Source organism: Pteropus medius, unplaced genomic scaffold (genome assembly GCF_902729225.1).
Source record: "Pteropus medius unplaced genomic scaffold, Ma_sr-lr_union100, whole genome shotgun sequence".
Classification (NCBI taxonomy): Eukaryota; Metazoa; Chordata; class Mammalia; order Chiroptera; family Pteropodidae; genus Pteropus; species Pteropus medius.
Genome location: NW_024350926.1, coordinates 12,960,025 through 12,976,342, shown reverse-complemented (window position 1 = coordinate 12,976,342; position 16,318 = coordinate 12,960,025). Strand labels below are relative to the sequence as shown.

The 16,318-nt window shown below is 42.2% G+C and overlaps 1 protein-coding gene, 1 long non-coding RNA gene and 1 other non-coding gene across 4 annotated transcripts in view; 1 reads left to right on the top strand and 2 right to left on the bottom strand.

Annotated features, from left to right (window-relative positions):
- WWP1 (WW domain containing E3 ubiquitin protein ligase 1) overlaps positions 1-16,318 on the bottom strand; it is a 77,261-nt gene that overhangs the window by 43,681 nt on the left and 17,262 nt on the right. Inside the window, exons 2-3 of the mRNA XM_039841976.1 lie at positions 15,833-15,927; positions 7,124-7,214 (exon numbers count right to left, since the gene is read on the bottom strand). Of these exons, the coding sequence (XP_039697910.1) occupies positions 7,124-7,193 (70 nt within the window). The 5' untranslated portion in view covers positions 7,194-7,214; positions 15,833-15,927. The remainder of the gene's footprint in view (positions 1-7,123; positions 7,215-15,832; positions 15,928-16,318) is intronic.
- LOC120585576 (uncharacterized) lies at positions 196-13,495 on the top strand. Of its 2 annotated transcripts, none has more exons than XR_005648453.1 (3): positions 196-739; positions 1,091-1,291; positions 10,613-13,495. It is a non-coding gene; the product is annotated as an uncharacterized LOC120585576 (long non-coding RNA). The 2 variants fall into 2 exon arrangements; XR_005648454.1 differs by lacking the exon at positions 10,613-13,495 and adding an exon at positions 8,401-10,600.
- LOC120585658 (5S ribosomal RNA) lies at positions 7,805-7,923 on the bottom strand. Its single transcript, XR_005648468.1, has one exon. It is a non-coding gene; the product is annotated as a 5S ribosomal RNA (ribosomal RNA).

Here is a 16,318-nt window from a genome sequence, read left to right as displayed (position 1 = left end):
AAGATGCTCCACAGCCTATGTCATCAGAGACACATTAAACTAAAATGACAGTGAGACCCCACTGCGCACCCATCTGAACGGCCCAAATCCGGGACACCGATGACACCAAGTGCCGCCGAGGACGTGCAGCCACAGGGACGCTCATTCGCTGCCGGTGGGAATCGGAGCAGTGCGGCCCCTTTGGAGGACAGTTTGGTAGTTTCTTACAAACTTAACACACGGTTACTATACGACCCAGCAATCGTACTCTTTGGTATCTACCCAAAGGAGGTAAAAACTATGTCCACACAGAAACTTGCACACGGATGCTTATAGCAGCTTTATTCATAATTGCCAAAACTTGGAAGCAACCAAGATGCCCTTCGCGTGATGGATAAATGAACTGTGGTCTACCTAGACAATGGAATGTTACTTGGCACTAAACAGAAATGAGCTGTCAGGCCGTGGAAGCACGAGGAAGTGCCGTAAACGCAAATGACTAAGTGAAAGAAGCCTGTCTGAAATGGCTACATAATGCATGATTCCAACTCTACAACATCCTAAAAAAGGCAAAACTATGCAGACAGTAAAAATGCCAGTGATTGCCAGGAGTTGGGGTTGGAGGTCAGAGGAAAGGATGAGTAAGTGACACACAGAGGATTTTTAGGACAGAGAATCTACTCTGTGTGATACCATAGTGATACAAGACATTATACACTTGTCCAAATCCACAGAATGTACACCAGGAGTGAACCCTAAGGTAAAACTACAAACCCTGATGACGTTGTAGCTGTGTGGGTTCATCAGCTGTAACGAATGTTCCACTGGGAGGTAGGGTGATGGTAACAGGGGAGGCTGTATGTGTGTGGGGGCATGTGGGAATCTCTGTAACAGGGGAGGCCGAATGTGTGTGGGGGCATGTGGGAATCTCTGTATCTGCCTCTCGATGTTGCTCCAAACCTAAAGCTGCTTTTAAAATTGTCTTTAAAAAGAAAAGGTGCTGGGCTGCACATATCTGGGCTCATATTTTAACTCTGCCACTTACTAGACACCTAACCTTAAGTAAGTCGATTAACCTCTCTGACCTTCAATTTTCTCATCTGAAAATCAGGGGAACAATAGCACCTGATTGTTAGGATTGGTGGTGAGTGAAGGCACGCAAAGCACTATCATCATCAACGGGAGCCAGCATCCAACAATGGTGACGATCATGCCATCATTACTGACTCTTCAGCCTTAACTGCAGAAACATTCAAAACGCAGCCACTATCTTCAATTAGCAAAGTCCTCAATCACACCAGATGCTGGCAAGGTAAGGAAAGTGGTTTTTTAAAAGATAATTTTTAATCTCGTAAGAAATTTACAATATGCTGGCAAAATGTGCATACAAATAGCTAGAATAGTATGATTTTAAATAACTAAAAGATAACCTTATTAAAATAAGAATTCTAATTAGTGGCATACATAATTTTATTTTCCCATTACTGAGTTTAATTTGGTATTCTACATAGAATGTCCTGTATGTGAAATTATATAAATACTGAAAATCTACCAAAAAAAGAGTTGTGTTTGTGTGATATAAAGAGAAAATTTTTAAATCTCAATTATAATACCCCCCACCCGAAAGTTTAGTAATAAACTTAAATGTATAGGATACAATGAGGATTACAATAAAACTTCACTGATAGAAGACTTGAGGAAAATGACATGACATATTCCTGGATTTGGAAGTTTTAACACTGAATAATTTCAATTATCTCCAATTTAATACATTATTTTTAAATGATCTAGATGAAAAGACTAACATGGTTTTGAAGGCTTTTGTTGAAAGGGCAATGGAGGAAAAGGGCGGGGGACTCAAATTCAAATGAAAAGTACGGAAAATTAGAGAATGAGAAGGCACGTTCTATTTTAAAATCCACCCCCCACCCCGGCTTTATTGAAATATAATAGACAATTAGTTGCTCGTATGTACATTGTACCATTCAATGAGATTTTTTCAATTATAGTTGGCATACAACGATACATTACTACTACTAATATAGTTTGAGTTGGACAGCAGTGATTAGAGATCTGTATAACTCACAAAGTGATCACTACACTAAATCTAGTACCCTTTTTCTCTCTTACATATTTATTACATTATTTTCCTTATGCTACATTTTATATCTCCGTGTCTATTTTGTAACTATCCATTTGTACTTAATCCCTTTGCTGTTTGCCACCATCCCTCCCAACACCCCTCACATCTAGTAGCCCTCAAAATATGCTCTGTATGAGTTTCTTTTTTGTTGTTTATTTTGTTCTTTAGATTCCACGTGTTCATGAAATCATGTGATATTTGTCTTTCTCTGACTTATTTGATTCAGTGCAATACCCTCTAGGTCCATCAAGGCAGTATCTTTTTCCGTCTCCTTCCTTTTAGTCTGCCTGTTAATCTGAAGTCTCTTGTAGGAAATATATGTAGGAGTCTTGTATTCTTATCCATTCGGCCACTCTATCTTTTGGTTGGAGCACTTAATTCTTTTCCATGAGGTAGCTGTTGATAGGAATGTAGTTATTACCATTCTTTATTCCTGTTTTTTGATACATGTTTTATCTTCTTAAAGAAGTCCCTCCTATACTTCCTGTAATACTGGCTTGGTGTTCATAAATTCCTTTAGCTTATTTTTGTCTGGGAAGCTCTTTATCTGTTCTTCGACTCTAAATGATAGCTTTGCTGGATAAAGTAGTCTTGGTTGTAGATCCTGGGTTTTCACCACATTGAATTTTTTTGTGCCAAACCCTTCTGTTCTACATAATTTGAGAAATCAGCTACCAGTCTTTCGGGTGTTCCCTTGGAGGTAACTGCTTTTCTCTTGATGCTCTTTGTATTTAAACTTTGGCATTTTCAAAATGATGTGTCTTGGTGTGGGCCTCTTTGGGTTCACCTTTTTGGTGACTGAGTTTCCTGGGGTTATATGTCTACTTCCTTCACCAGGGTAAGGAAGTTTTCCATCATTATTTCTTCAAATAGCTCTTCGACTTCTTGTTTTCCTTCAGGGACTCCTATGACATGGATATTTTTTCATTTAATTGTGTCCCACAGGCTCCTTTTCCTTGCTGTTCCGGTTGAGCGTCCTTGGCTTCCCCATCCTGTGTCAGTGGTTCGATCCTCTTCTTCATCCACTCTGTTGATTCCCTCTAATACACTCTTCATCTCAGATAATGCGTTCTTCATTTCTGACTGGTTCCCTTTTATAATTTCCATTTCCACTTTTATGGTTTTTATCTCTTTGTTAAAGTTCTCACTGAATTCATCCACATTTCCCCTAAGTTCATTGAGCATCTTTCTAACCAGCGTTTTGAGCTCTGCATCTGTAGATTGCTTGACTCCATTATTTCTGGATCTCTGTTCTGTTCTCTCATATGGTTTCTGCTTCTTTGTCTTCCCATCTTGGCTGCCTTTCTGTGTCTGTTTCTATGAACTAAGCAAAGCTCTTAGTCTCCCAGTCTTATTAGTGTGGATTTGTGAGGTAGGTGTCCAATGGCACAGTCTTGAGAGGGGTTCAGCTGCAGGCCAAATTTAGCCCAAGCCTCTACCCCTCCAGGACCACCTGTTAAGATTCAGAAAGCGAACCACAGATGCTGTGCTTACAGTTGGTTGCTTCAAAAGGCCACTCCAGAAACCGAGGTCAGCTGCCACGAGTGTGAGTCTTGGAGTTGGCTCAGCAAGGAGCACTGCGCTTGCTGAGGTTACACCCTGGATGTGGCTTGGATGGGGCTGCCAGCTGGGGGAGGCCAAGTTTTGGGAAATCCTCTGGGGGAATGATGTCTCAGCTGTGGCAGCGCTGGGTCCGCACACTGGTAGCGAGGAAGGCTCCACAGAGGAACGGTGGACACCGCCAGCACTTATGCCTGGGAGAGAGCCTCGCCCCCAGCCCTCGCTCCGGCAACTCCGTGTCCCCCAGTAAGTGCCTGGTGGCCCCCGCGCAGCTGACCCAGTGCTGGTGCTCAGGACGAGCAGGTCCGTCACCGTGAAAGTCCAACTGCGGACACGGCCCCTTTAAGAGGCGTCTGCAGCTGTCGCAGCCTCTGTCCCACTCAGCCGTTGGGACTGGGCCGCCTGGTGCCTTTGCCCCCTCCCTTCACCACTGCAGGTTAATTATTTCTCTCCCTAAGTGTAGGGCTTCTATTAGTCTAGATCCCAGGTGACTGTGCTTGCTGTTTGCTCTGTGTTTCTGTCACAGCTTTAATGTGGTCACGAGAGGCATGAATAAAGCTTCTCTCCCATTTTTTTTCAAAAGCCTCTAGTGAAGGCATGTTTTAAAATGCAAAGTAATGAGAGATTTTTCCCAATGTATATATTTTAAAGTACTATAAAATAATTAAGTTTGCCTGTGATATAAGAGCAGAGGTGAAAAGAACAGAATGAGATGTTAGTTTCTGATGACGTGGCATTTCAAATCAACGAGAAAGGCAGTTATTCCATAAATGCTGAAGCATTTCAAAAGAATAAAGTTGAATCTATAATTCACAATACTCCTATAAAATAAGATACAAATGATTTAAAATTTTTTAAAGTGAAACTGTTAAAAGACACAACAGCTAATAATTTCTAAATGTGAATACAATAGCCCATTAGTTTTTCACTCTCAAGTCTTATCTTTTCATACAACTTAAACACTTGGTTTCTCACCTTTTCCTGTAGAAAGCAGGAAATCTAAAGTATTGAAGAAGATTCACTTCTGTGTGCTCTTATGCACGTACATACGACACTACAGAATAAATACGCACACGTGCACACCACACTACAGTGTAAATCATATCATGGTAGGTAGTTTCCTGACTTTTTTCTATTAGTTATCCTGCTTTCCTTGATAAATGTTCTAATTCTTATTTGTTGCTGCCAATCAGATGTGGGTTAAGAACAGAAATAAGAATAAAAATAAGTCAGCTAATCGAGTTTCTCAGTTTAAAGACCATGACCTGCCAGACTGCGACAGGCAAGGAGCCTTCATCGTCATACTATCTGATCATCTTAAAAAGAGAAAACAATGCCACGGTCACCGCTCTCTAGTAAGAGGCCTGCAGCGTGCAGCCTAAGACCTCCGCTGGCCTCTGTCCCAAAGGCAGACACGTGTCTGATCCATCTCCGTTTCCACATGGGACAAATGAGAGCAGTACAGTCATTCCAGCAGGTGCCGCTAGATCGGTAAGGCTATAGGTGTAAGGTACTCGACAGAACGAAAGGCGAAGGTGACAAGAAGGGAAGAGTGGAGGCCCCAGCCCCCGGGGGGAGACTGGCACCTCTGGTTCACGCGGTCACCCGCCACAGAGCAAACTCCAGGCGTCACTGTTAAATGAAGAAAAGCAAGTGCAGAAGTTGCGAAGAACTGGGGTTTGGGAGCAGAGAGATGACCGCATGTATCGTACGTATCTGCCTATGCTTCCAAAAAGCAGCAATGGAAGGAGGGACCAAAGCTAACGATGTCTATAGGGCAAGGGGGAGGGAGGGACGGGACGGAGCAGCCAGGCATCTCCAAATGTGCCTGGGTTTAGACTCAAGAACTGCACAAATGCTTTCCATGGTGATAAAATGTAATAAATAACTGGAAACAATGAATCTGATCGCCCGGTGGGTGGCATAATTACTTTGAAACGTGGTATTGACTACATACCTTAGAAGGGACTCACAGAGATCTCAGACTGCACTGAGCAGCCCTACTGTTTTTGACAGTTTTAACGTTGCTATTTTGTGTGTGTTAGGAGAGAACAGATATAACTATGTTGCCATTTGAATTAAGACTTTTAGGTTAAAGAGAAAGTCAAATTAAGTATAAATGCCTTTTGTTATTCGGAAATAGAAACATCATAGGGAAGTCAGGATTTCTTTTTTGCTTTCTAAGACAGGAAGCATTTCCTCCCTCTGTTCACCATGAACTAGAAACAACTGACCTCACACTCAGGAGAGCCACGGGGTTACAGGGCGTCTGCTTACCTGACCCGACTCCCGCCCTCCTGAGACAAAGCTTACTCCCAACGCTCCAGGCACAGAGCCATGCACACACACTTCCTGGTGTGCACCCATGTGGGAGCTTATTACACACACTATTCCACACCCTGCCTTGCACGGATCGGTGGTGCCATCTCAGCACTTGGCTCTCACTGGCACGCACATTCAGTTCCTTCTCTTCACTTCATTCCCCTGCCTGCCTGGAAGCCCACTGCCAGTCTCCATCGCCATGTCTCTCGACGTTGACGTACACGCACACACTCTTATTTATACATAGCATACATTACAAACTCTATACGTACTTTACTTCTAGGAAATTATCTTGCAGATATTTATATTGTTTATATAAATAACAAATATAAACATTAAATTATATCGTTTATAATTATGTAAATGATATAATACTTCATAAATTATAAAGTACTGTTTATAATGATATAAACAGTATAAAATCTGCAAAATAAATTTCTACAAGTACAACCGCTGGCCGATGGACCACTGCGCCTGGAATTGTGTATTCCAACCAGCAAGGACAACTGATCTGAAGGGACCTAACCATGGGACCATGGATCCTTCATCCTTTTGCAAACGCTGACCCCTCCCTCCAACGCGCTCTGCTGCCAATCTAACTTGAGACCAACTTCGACTCCTCCCGAGGAGTTACAGCGTCGCCCTCCGTGAGTCCTTCCCCTACACTAGTCCGTAAGTCCACAGGCCTGCTCCAGTCCCGAGCAGACCTAACGCACCTTGACCTACGCTCTCGCTGCACCAGGTTAATGAGCACGCTGCATGGTAACTGTCTTTACAAAATGCACCTGTTTCACCACTGTAAATTCCTGGGGAACCAGGGCCTTGTGCTCTGGCTTCCTTCTCCATCCTAATGATCATTTATGGACCAAATCGATGATGCCTATTCCAATACCTAAATTCTCCCACGACCAAAGACATATCCTCTTCGCATCCAGCACAGGTCCTATAAACATTTACTGAATAAATAAAATGCGGGTATCTACCTTTGAGGTCTATTGCAACAAATGCACTATGGTATGACTCTCAAAGAAAAGATACAGAATAAACCCACTGAATTAGGATTAAAGGAAAGTTTCATCTGGAAAGCGTTATTTTAAATTATTAGAAAAAATAACTTACCAGTTACCTGTAACTGTAACCTTCCACTGTGGTTATTACTAGTATCAGACCTTGGTGAAGCAGTGGCCATGTCCCAAAATTCAGCTTAAACCTATGAAAAATTTAATTTATTCATGTGTTAGACAAGGGATTATTTTCAATGATTAAAACAAATTGAATCAATTAAGAAATCACACCTAACAGAATATTTTCAACTCATCACGTGTTGGCATAGTCATAGTACTCCATTTAAAATTAAGACTTAGTACTACAAGTATTACAGAAGACTATGGCGAATAAACCATATCTGGGTCAATCTGAGCAAAGAAACCAGGTCACGTGCTGATTTGTAAGCAAATAATTTTAAGCTCTCTCATCACGTATTTAATATTTACATGGGTTTGCATATATGTATTATCTAAACCATCTGAGTAGTCACCCTCTTTACCCTTTAATATTTAGTGTGTATTTCCTAAGAATAAAAACATTCTCTTAAATAATGACAGCACAATAATCAAATTCAGGGATTTAATTAGTATGTGTTACTACCATCTAATATACATTCTGTAATTTCATCAACTGTCTCAACAACACCCTTTATCGTAATTTTTAAACACAGCACCTAATTCAGTCTATACACTGCATATCATATCCATGTCATATCCCCAAGTAAACCTTGCATGCCTTTTTTTTTTTTATTAACACCTACAGCACCTGGTCTTCCTGGGCGGTCTCCCATCCAAGTACTAACCAGGCCCGACCCTGCTTAGCTTCCGAGATCAGACGGGATCGGGCGCGTTCAGGGCAGCGTGGCCGTAGACTGCATGCTTCTTTTTACAGATTTTTTCGAGTTGTTTCACTCCTCCACTTCAATATTTACATTTTAAATAAAATACAAAGCGGAGCTACTTCAGCTTTCTTCTGCATGACAAATATTTTAAGGCTAAACTTCTACCACCCTTAACCTACTGAAGATAAAGTGGAACATTCTGGGCAAGACTGAGAAATATTACTGAATATTAATGTCTACCCTATTTTCCCGTTTGTAGTCTTTTCTGTGCTCCATTTAGAGCCTTCTCCAAATTCAGGGACCTCAAACCCTAAAGTCATTATGTTCTCTTTACTTCTTCACAGTTGCATATATTATGATCTGTGTGTGTGCAGACATGTGCATTTTTGTGTGTGTAAAAAGATAACTGGTTCTAATTAACACATAGTCACAAGGTCTGAGATGTCATTCAGGCCAAGACTCATCCTATAGATGACAGAATGGGCTCAAGGATTACATCTTCTTGCAGGTACACTGGCTGCCATGTTTTTATGAGAAAAGCGGTGGAAATGGAAGCCTTTGAAAAATCAATGAAAATCAACTGAAAACTGAAGATTTTATAGCCATTTTCAAAGGTCTTCCCGCTTTAATGTAAATGGATCCCAGATAAATTAAAACCAATGTACTTTTCAAACACGTTCTCAATAAGTACGAAATTATCAAGTCTGCTCTCACTCCATATAATGGTAGCCAACAATGACACTATTCAAAGTGGGTTGAAGTAACATAAGGGAATGGTGCGTAGTAAGCAAAAACAAATTTCTTTTAATTAGAGCATTGCCCTGGAAGCGCAGGCGGACAGTAGCACTAGGATCAAGAGACAAAGCACTGAGCCTGCTACAAGATAGGGGAGAGCCCAACGAGGCAGGGATGGGCCGGCAGAGGTAGGGGAGGGCCCACTGAGGTACGGCCCAAGTCAGCAGGAACCTCTAGCAGCAGAAAGATATGCCTGTGCTCACAGGAAAACACTCCAATTTAAGCCACTGGGATTACGCATGATGAAGAGCAACCAATATAAAAACATCAGACTTAAAGAACATGAGCCACCATGAGCAAGTCGACAGAAACAAAAAACAATAGCTTCTAATCCTCCAAAGACTTTAAATATTATGAATACCAAATACAAACGTTTAAAAATCATTTTCAGCAATAAAAGATAAAACAGTCGAGCCAAGAGAGACTATGAGAATGGAACTGCATTATTTGAAAAAGAACCAGATAGAATTTAAACTATTTTAGAATAGTTTTCAGATTTACAGAAAAGTTGTAGAGTTCTCATATGCCCCACACCTAGTTCTCCTATTATTACGTCATATAGCAATGTGCTACAATTTTCATAATTAAGGAATCAATATCCACATATTAACTAAAGTCCACAGTTTATTCAGATTAGACAGAACTTAAGAATCAGTAAACTTGAATATACCTCTGAAAAAGTCATTTAGAAGGAATGCTTAAATAAACAGATGGAAATTATCAAAGAGAAGCTAAAAGACATGAAGAATAAAATGAGCTCTGACATGTATTTTCTACACATAGTCCTAGAAAATGAAGATAGAGGTCATACCGGGAGAAAATGATTTAATTTTCCAGAACCAATTACAGACATTTATCCACAATTCTAAGAAACACAATTATATACAAATGAAGCCGAAGAAACAAATTCGCACTTGAGACAGGCAGCACTGAAGCTGCAGATCACCAAAGCAAAGACCATGTTAAAAGCAGGCAGAGAGAAAGAGACGACACAGAGCGAGGGAGTAAAGTGACAGCAGAGTCTCAACAGGGACAACGTGAGCACAGAAGACAGAAGCAGCACCTATAAAGAAAGTCAAAAAATTGTTCAAACACCGACGGTCTCTTTGGGGAACACTAAAGGCACTGCAAGATAAACCAAAAGAGAGTTTACCAAAAGCAGATCTTTACTTCAAGGAAATCTAAAAATTGTGTTTCATAAAAAGAATAAAATTACCACAGAACGATGATCTGAAACGCAAGGAGGGAAAGATGGATGAAGGAACTGGCAGCGTAGAAGTAAATCTAAATAAACACTGTCTGAATCAAATAACAGTAACGTGTACTCACGGTGTTTAAACAAAAACAGTTTAAGCCATTAAAATACGGAACAAAGGGAAACAAGCGTGTAGTGGAGGGACGGGACAAGGACAGGGGACAGGAGTTGATGGTGTAAATTCCTGCATGTTCAGCAGATGGACTGATCCAGTTCAACTTTAGACTGTGCAGCATTCCCAGCAGAATTTCAAGGGTAATCATAAAAGAACAGAAATAAAAAGGTATAATTTCTAAATTAGAAGAGAATACAATAAGAAAACAACTTGGTCAATTCAAAAAAGGCTGAAAAGAAAAAAAAAAAGGCATAAATAACCAAGACTATCAGAAAGCACAAAGAGTCAAAATACAAAAATAGTCAGAATTAATGTATATGGACAAATTTAGAGGAGATATGTACAAAATAAAGATACTTATTGAAAGCAAAAATATGAAAAGGGACGTACCAAGCAAAGAGAAAGAGAAAGCTGGGATTAGTTAAAATAGCAAACGAATAGCATTATCAAGGAGAACAAAGAAAATGATACAAGGTTCAATTCAGCAAGTAGACACAAAACTCTAAATTTTCATGCTTTAAAAAAAAAGCCTAACATTGCATTCTGCCCCAACAGAGCAGCCTCAGCAAAACAGACAACCAAGATGACTACCTCCCTAACGGACTCCTGGCTGAGGATGGTCACCCTGGTGGAGCAAGCATCTGTGTCCCAAACCAGTCAGCCTGACTGATACAAGGTGACCCGGAAGGAGTTTCGACCTCCTGGCACCGATGCTGATGACCGCATGCATAGGGCGCCCCCAGTTGACCACTGCATCCTGCACATGGCTCCACAGGCTGCTTGGGAACCCAGGACCAGACTCATCTTCCTAAGACGCCACCCGACGCTACTCTTCTAGGGAGCTCAACTTGTGATGTGGCAGATGTCTCCATTAAAGAATTCTCTGTGGGATTAAATGTCAGTGCAATGCATTTACCATGTGGACCGGGCAATCGAGAGACCCTGAAAGGCTTCAGCTATGCTGAGCCTGACAGCCTGGACCCCGGTCAGTGCCGAGTCTCCGTGAAGCGTGTCCGGGTAAATGAATTCCAGTGGGTACTGCCAGTCAAGCCCAGCACAGAGACAGGGATGACTGATCCTGTGACTGAGAAAGAAACCAGGATTCTGACGAAGCAGACAGACTGGAGGACTCAGCGCCACAGACAGCTCGTGACATGCACCTACAGAGGTGACGATGTGGAAGGCGATCACTGTGGAGGCCAAGACCGCCATGGCCAAGGCAGCAGAGACTATGGCAGACGCAGTGGCAGAAATGCACGTGGCAGTGCAGGCTCCGGGGTGACGACCACAGAGAAAGCAGGCCGGCCATGAGGACCAACGCGATCGATGGGATGCCTGGCCGTGAGCGCCAAAGATGATTATTCTCAGGATGATCACAGGCGTGATGACGGAGGTCCCTCCCAAAGACCCAAATGTAATCTACAGCCTCAGAGTACTCCTCGGAAAGGCAACTCCTCCCCTGCTAGTTCCCTGTCTGGTCGAGCAGCTGGTCTGTGGAGGGGCAAGGCCTGCTGCCCGGCTGTGGGAAAACAAGGACAGGAGCAGCCACAGGAGGAAGGGGAGAAAGCGCAGCATCAGCTGGATGAACGGGAACTAGAATGACAGCCTCGGGACACACCCAGACCTGCAGTGAAGACTCTCAGGAACGGGAATGGTCAAGGACACAAAGTGTGTCATTTCAGGCCAGGCCCTCAGCCCCACCTGCCAGAAGTCAGACCAGATGCTCGAAGGAGAGAGAGAGGGAGAAGTCGCCGGAAAATGAAATACGCTGTCCAACTTCTCAGCCTCCTGAACCTGGTCAGCTGCTAAAAGTAATGGCGGCCCCTGCATCCGAAGAGGGTGTGTGGGTGAAGCGAAGAGCGAATGCTTCTGCCTGGCCGCAGAGCTCAAACGCAGAGCAGCAATCCGCCAAGAGTGACGGGGGAGGGGCTCCAGCTCGACTACTTCAGGAGGGACCAACCTGGAACAATGAAAGTCAAGCAGACGGGGTGAGTGTCCAAAGGTGGAGACTGCAGCACGGTCCAAGAGGTGGCGGGAACACAGACGGTGGGAGGAGTCTGAGAGGAAACATGGCAGAGAGGAACCAGACTCCTGAGAAGCCTGAAGACCCAGCCTCAGCACTCGGAGCGTGCTGCTCTCCACAGCCCGTGCTATCTCCTACCCGCTCTCCACCCTGGAATACTCCTGAGCAAAACCGATCTCCATTTAGAAAAGACAAAATAAAACTCACCATCTCTTGGGGGCAGGCAGGAGGTGGGGGCCTCAAAGGATTGTTAGAACTACAGGAAGAAATCGACAAACTGGCTATTGTCATGGGCGATTTCAAAACGTGCTAATTTTTCATAGGTCAAATGGACCAAAAAAGTTAAAAACGAAATGATTAAAAAGCATGATTAATGCACATAAACAGAATATTATGCCCAACTATTAGAAATAAACATTCTTCTCAAGAATACATGGGACATAGAGGGAAATAAAAATCTCACTAAATTTCAAAGAATATATTTATCATGTTGTTCCCGGGCTCTGACCATAATACAATTGAGTTAAAATTCAATAATGAAAGATAAATTTTAAAAATACAAATAAAAAAGAAAAACCACTTCTAAATATTTCATGGGTCAGAAGAAGCCATATTTGAAATTTCTTTAAAAATAGTAGGAACTGAATAACTAAAGTACCATATGTAAAAATTTGTGGGATACGTTAAAAGTTACACTTAGAGGCAAATCTATAGCCTTACAGAATTATCCTAGGAAAAAGTTGAAAATTAATGAGTTAATAGGCCAATTTGTTATGTTAGAAGAACAGAGTAAACACAAAGAAAGTAGAAGATACTAAAGAACAGAAAGCCTTGAAGAAAGAAAAAAAAAAAGATAACAGGACCAACAAAGCCAGAGTTCTTAGAAAACACAAAAACCAACAAATGCCTGATGAGAGTGATGAAGGGTGAATAAAACAGAACTGGGAGCCCCCAAACGGACCAGTGTATGTGAGGTCATACTCATGTGACAGAGGTAGCGATGCAGATCTCTGGGATGGGAGAGGTGGGGGACCATTAAATGGTCCTGAAATTATCTACATGGTAAAAATGAAACTGGATCCCTACCTCACGTCACATACAAAAAGCGATTCAAGGTGGACTGGTGATATAAATATGAAAGGCAAACTTGAAAACTTTTAGAAGAAATTACAGCACAAAACTATTGTTTTGTGTCTCCCGGAACAGAAGGATTTCTTAAAGAAGCATACTAACCAAAGAAGAAAGTGTGACTATTTTGACTATGTGGAAACTGAGAACTTCTATTTATCATAACACACTATCAAGGAAACCAAAAGACAATCATCAACTGGGAGATATTCATTAAACGCAAACTAGTTAAGGATTAATATGTGAATTACATAAGCACTTACTTCTATAAAAAATAACACAGTAGACAAATGGGCAAAAACCAGAACAGGAACTTAATGGACAGAGAAACTTGCAAGGCCAATAAGTATATGAAAAGATGCAGAATATCATGAATCATCAGAGAAATATGAGTTATGATCACATGAGATGTTTTTAAACTCACTAGAAAGGTAAAAACTAGACATTTGATAGCACCAAATAATGGCCAAGAAGGTGGAACCGTGATGGCTCTTACACAGTGGTACTAGGTGTTTAAATTGGTAAAATCCTGCTGGTAGGTGTTAAAATTGTTGGAAAACATACTCTGGTTTTTCTTCAGAAAAATCTTTTGCCTTAAAATTGTTGGAAAACAATGTGGCATCATCATGTAAAGTTGAACATTTGCATGTCCTTCAGTGAGCAATTCTAGATACATACTATGAAAATGTTTATACTCATGTGCCAAGTAAAAGCATTCTTCATAAAAACACAAAAAATACTCAATGCCCACAGGTAGAAAATGGTTAAACAAATTAGGCTCATAAAACGGAGCATAACGCAGCAGTGAGGATGAACAAACAATGCCTAGGCAACTTGTAAAAAATGGATCTTAGGAACATGACAGTGAATGAAAAAGACAAATAGGGTTCTAAGTATTAACACTGCCTGTCACTCAGTCCCACCTCTAAGAACTGACACTCCACACTGAGGCCATCAAGAAATGCTGCCTCTCTTAAAGAAGGAAAAGTGAATTCTCTTGGCGGTTATCATGACCCACCTTTTGCCCTGCGTTTCCTTTAAAAATGCCACGTTTCCATGACAGAAAAAGAAATCCAAAGACACTGTGGATCCTGAGTCTCAAGCCATACAGTCAGCAGGCCCTGCATGCAGCACCCTGAAGAGCCAGCGGCGGAGATCAAAGGCAATCACATGAAAAGCGGTCACTTTCAGGGAGTACACCGTGACTCTCACCCAAACATTTTTGTGCAAACTAATGAACTCATGGTGAGTGCTTCCGCTCCATTCTGCACTCTGGGGAAGGAGCTGATTCTGTGTGTGGTGCAGCAGCATCCACGAGGTCCAAAAATAAGTCTCCATGATTATTTTCTCGTTATAAATTTGAATGTGCACACTGAGATTTTTCTATGTATTCCTTTAGGATGCTTGAATGTTCCCTTTGAAATGTATGAAGATTTGTAAATAGACTTTCCTCTATAACAAAATACCATTTGTGCAAGCTTTAAAAAGCCTATAAATGGAAAAATTATTAAACTCAAAACAAAAAATATATATATTTGTGTTAATACTATTAAAAAAAAAAGGAGATAAAAAAACAAATTCAGAATAGCAGTTACTTCAAGGGTTGAGAAAGACAGGCTATGGGGGCAGAAGCACTCACGGTAACTCTAACTGCAGATACTGACCTAGTTCTTAAGTCGGTGATTGGTTCCCAAACGCTTGCTTTTGTTATTAACTTCCGTATGTTACTCATAAATTGGGATGTTCAAACTACAGAACTTTCAATAATTTAAAGAATGCACAGAAGGCAGAGAAGTAGGAACAGGGAAGTGGCGGTCACTAGTCGTTGGGTGTGATGGGAAGGGCGTAGCCTGTACCCTGTGAAGGAAAAGCGGGGAAAGGCACGGCTTCCATGTGGATGACACTCCGTCCCCAGAACAGTAAACAAGGGACCTAAGGCAAGGTGAAGATATTAGCTCATTTGGAGGTAGATTAAAAGGAAATTGAGGGACTTTATTAAATGAATTAGATAGAAAGATAATTGCTGAGAATAAAAGAGACAAACAGGCATAGGACTAGTTATTCGAGAAGAACTGCAAAGCTTAAAACACTACCCAGACTGGGAAACGGTGCCAAGCAGGGAGAAGGCTGTTCACGCCGCTACTTTGTGTTCCCACACTGCCGCCCCCGAGCTGCTTCTCCCCTTGTTCTAGGTAAACCAATCCTCCGACTTAAGAGCGTGCGCCTCTGGAAACTGGCGGCTGCGAGTTTAAACTGCCAAACATGATAGAGATGGTACAAAAATGGCACCATCTTGCCTTCGAAGGGAAGATATACAACAAATAAAATGATCGATTTCAAGAAACGATTAGTTCCCACGCTTTATTTAATAACGCCAAGTTGTGTGGCACTTAGAACAGAACATGCTGTTCCATGTGCTCTTGAACCTGAGCACCACGGTCACCGTGAGAGCAGGGAGGCATCACTCCACCTCACCCACGAGGCAATCGAGCCTCGGCAGTGTTAAAGTGCACGGCTTCATTTCTCGTGACGATGCAGCACAGGGCTACAGTATAATGAACTATCGACGCGCACGGAGCCTGACAGGTTAACCGTCTCAGCATGGCGGGGCCGTCATCGCTTACCCTGTGCCAGGACCGCGCTAGACACTGGGGGTGTGACGACGAGGAAGACTCGGGTCCCTCCTTCCAGGCGCGCATAGTCTGCTGAAGACATAAACCTGTGAACACATACAGAGCTTTCAGTGCGACCGTCACTGAAACAGATGCGGAATGTCGAGCAGCACATTGGGGGCACCCAAGAGAAAGTGGCGAACCCAACCTTCAGCAGTCAGGAGGAGGCTCACAGAGAGAACCGCCATTGAATGAACTGTCTTGAATCATGGCGAGTCTGAAGTGTTCAGAGAACTGTTGGAATGGCTAGAAAATGGAATGTAAGGGCCGTGTGAAGCAACGAGGCTAACAGCTCACAGGGGAACCTAAACTGTACAGGTTCCTATGGAATAGTTTATGTGCCAGTCAACGTATACCCAGCATAGTAGCCTAGTTTATCCACAGACACTGAGAGATTTCAATAACCGGGATTGCGTTTTAGAAAAACAAATTTGGCAG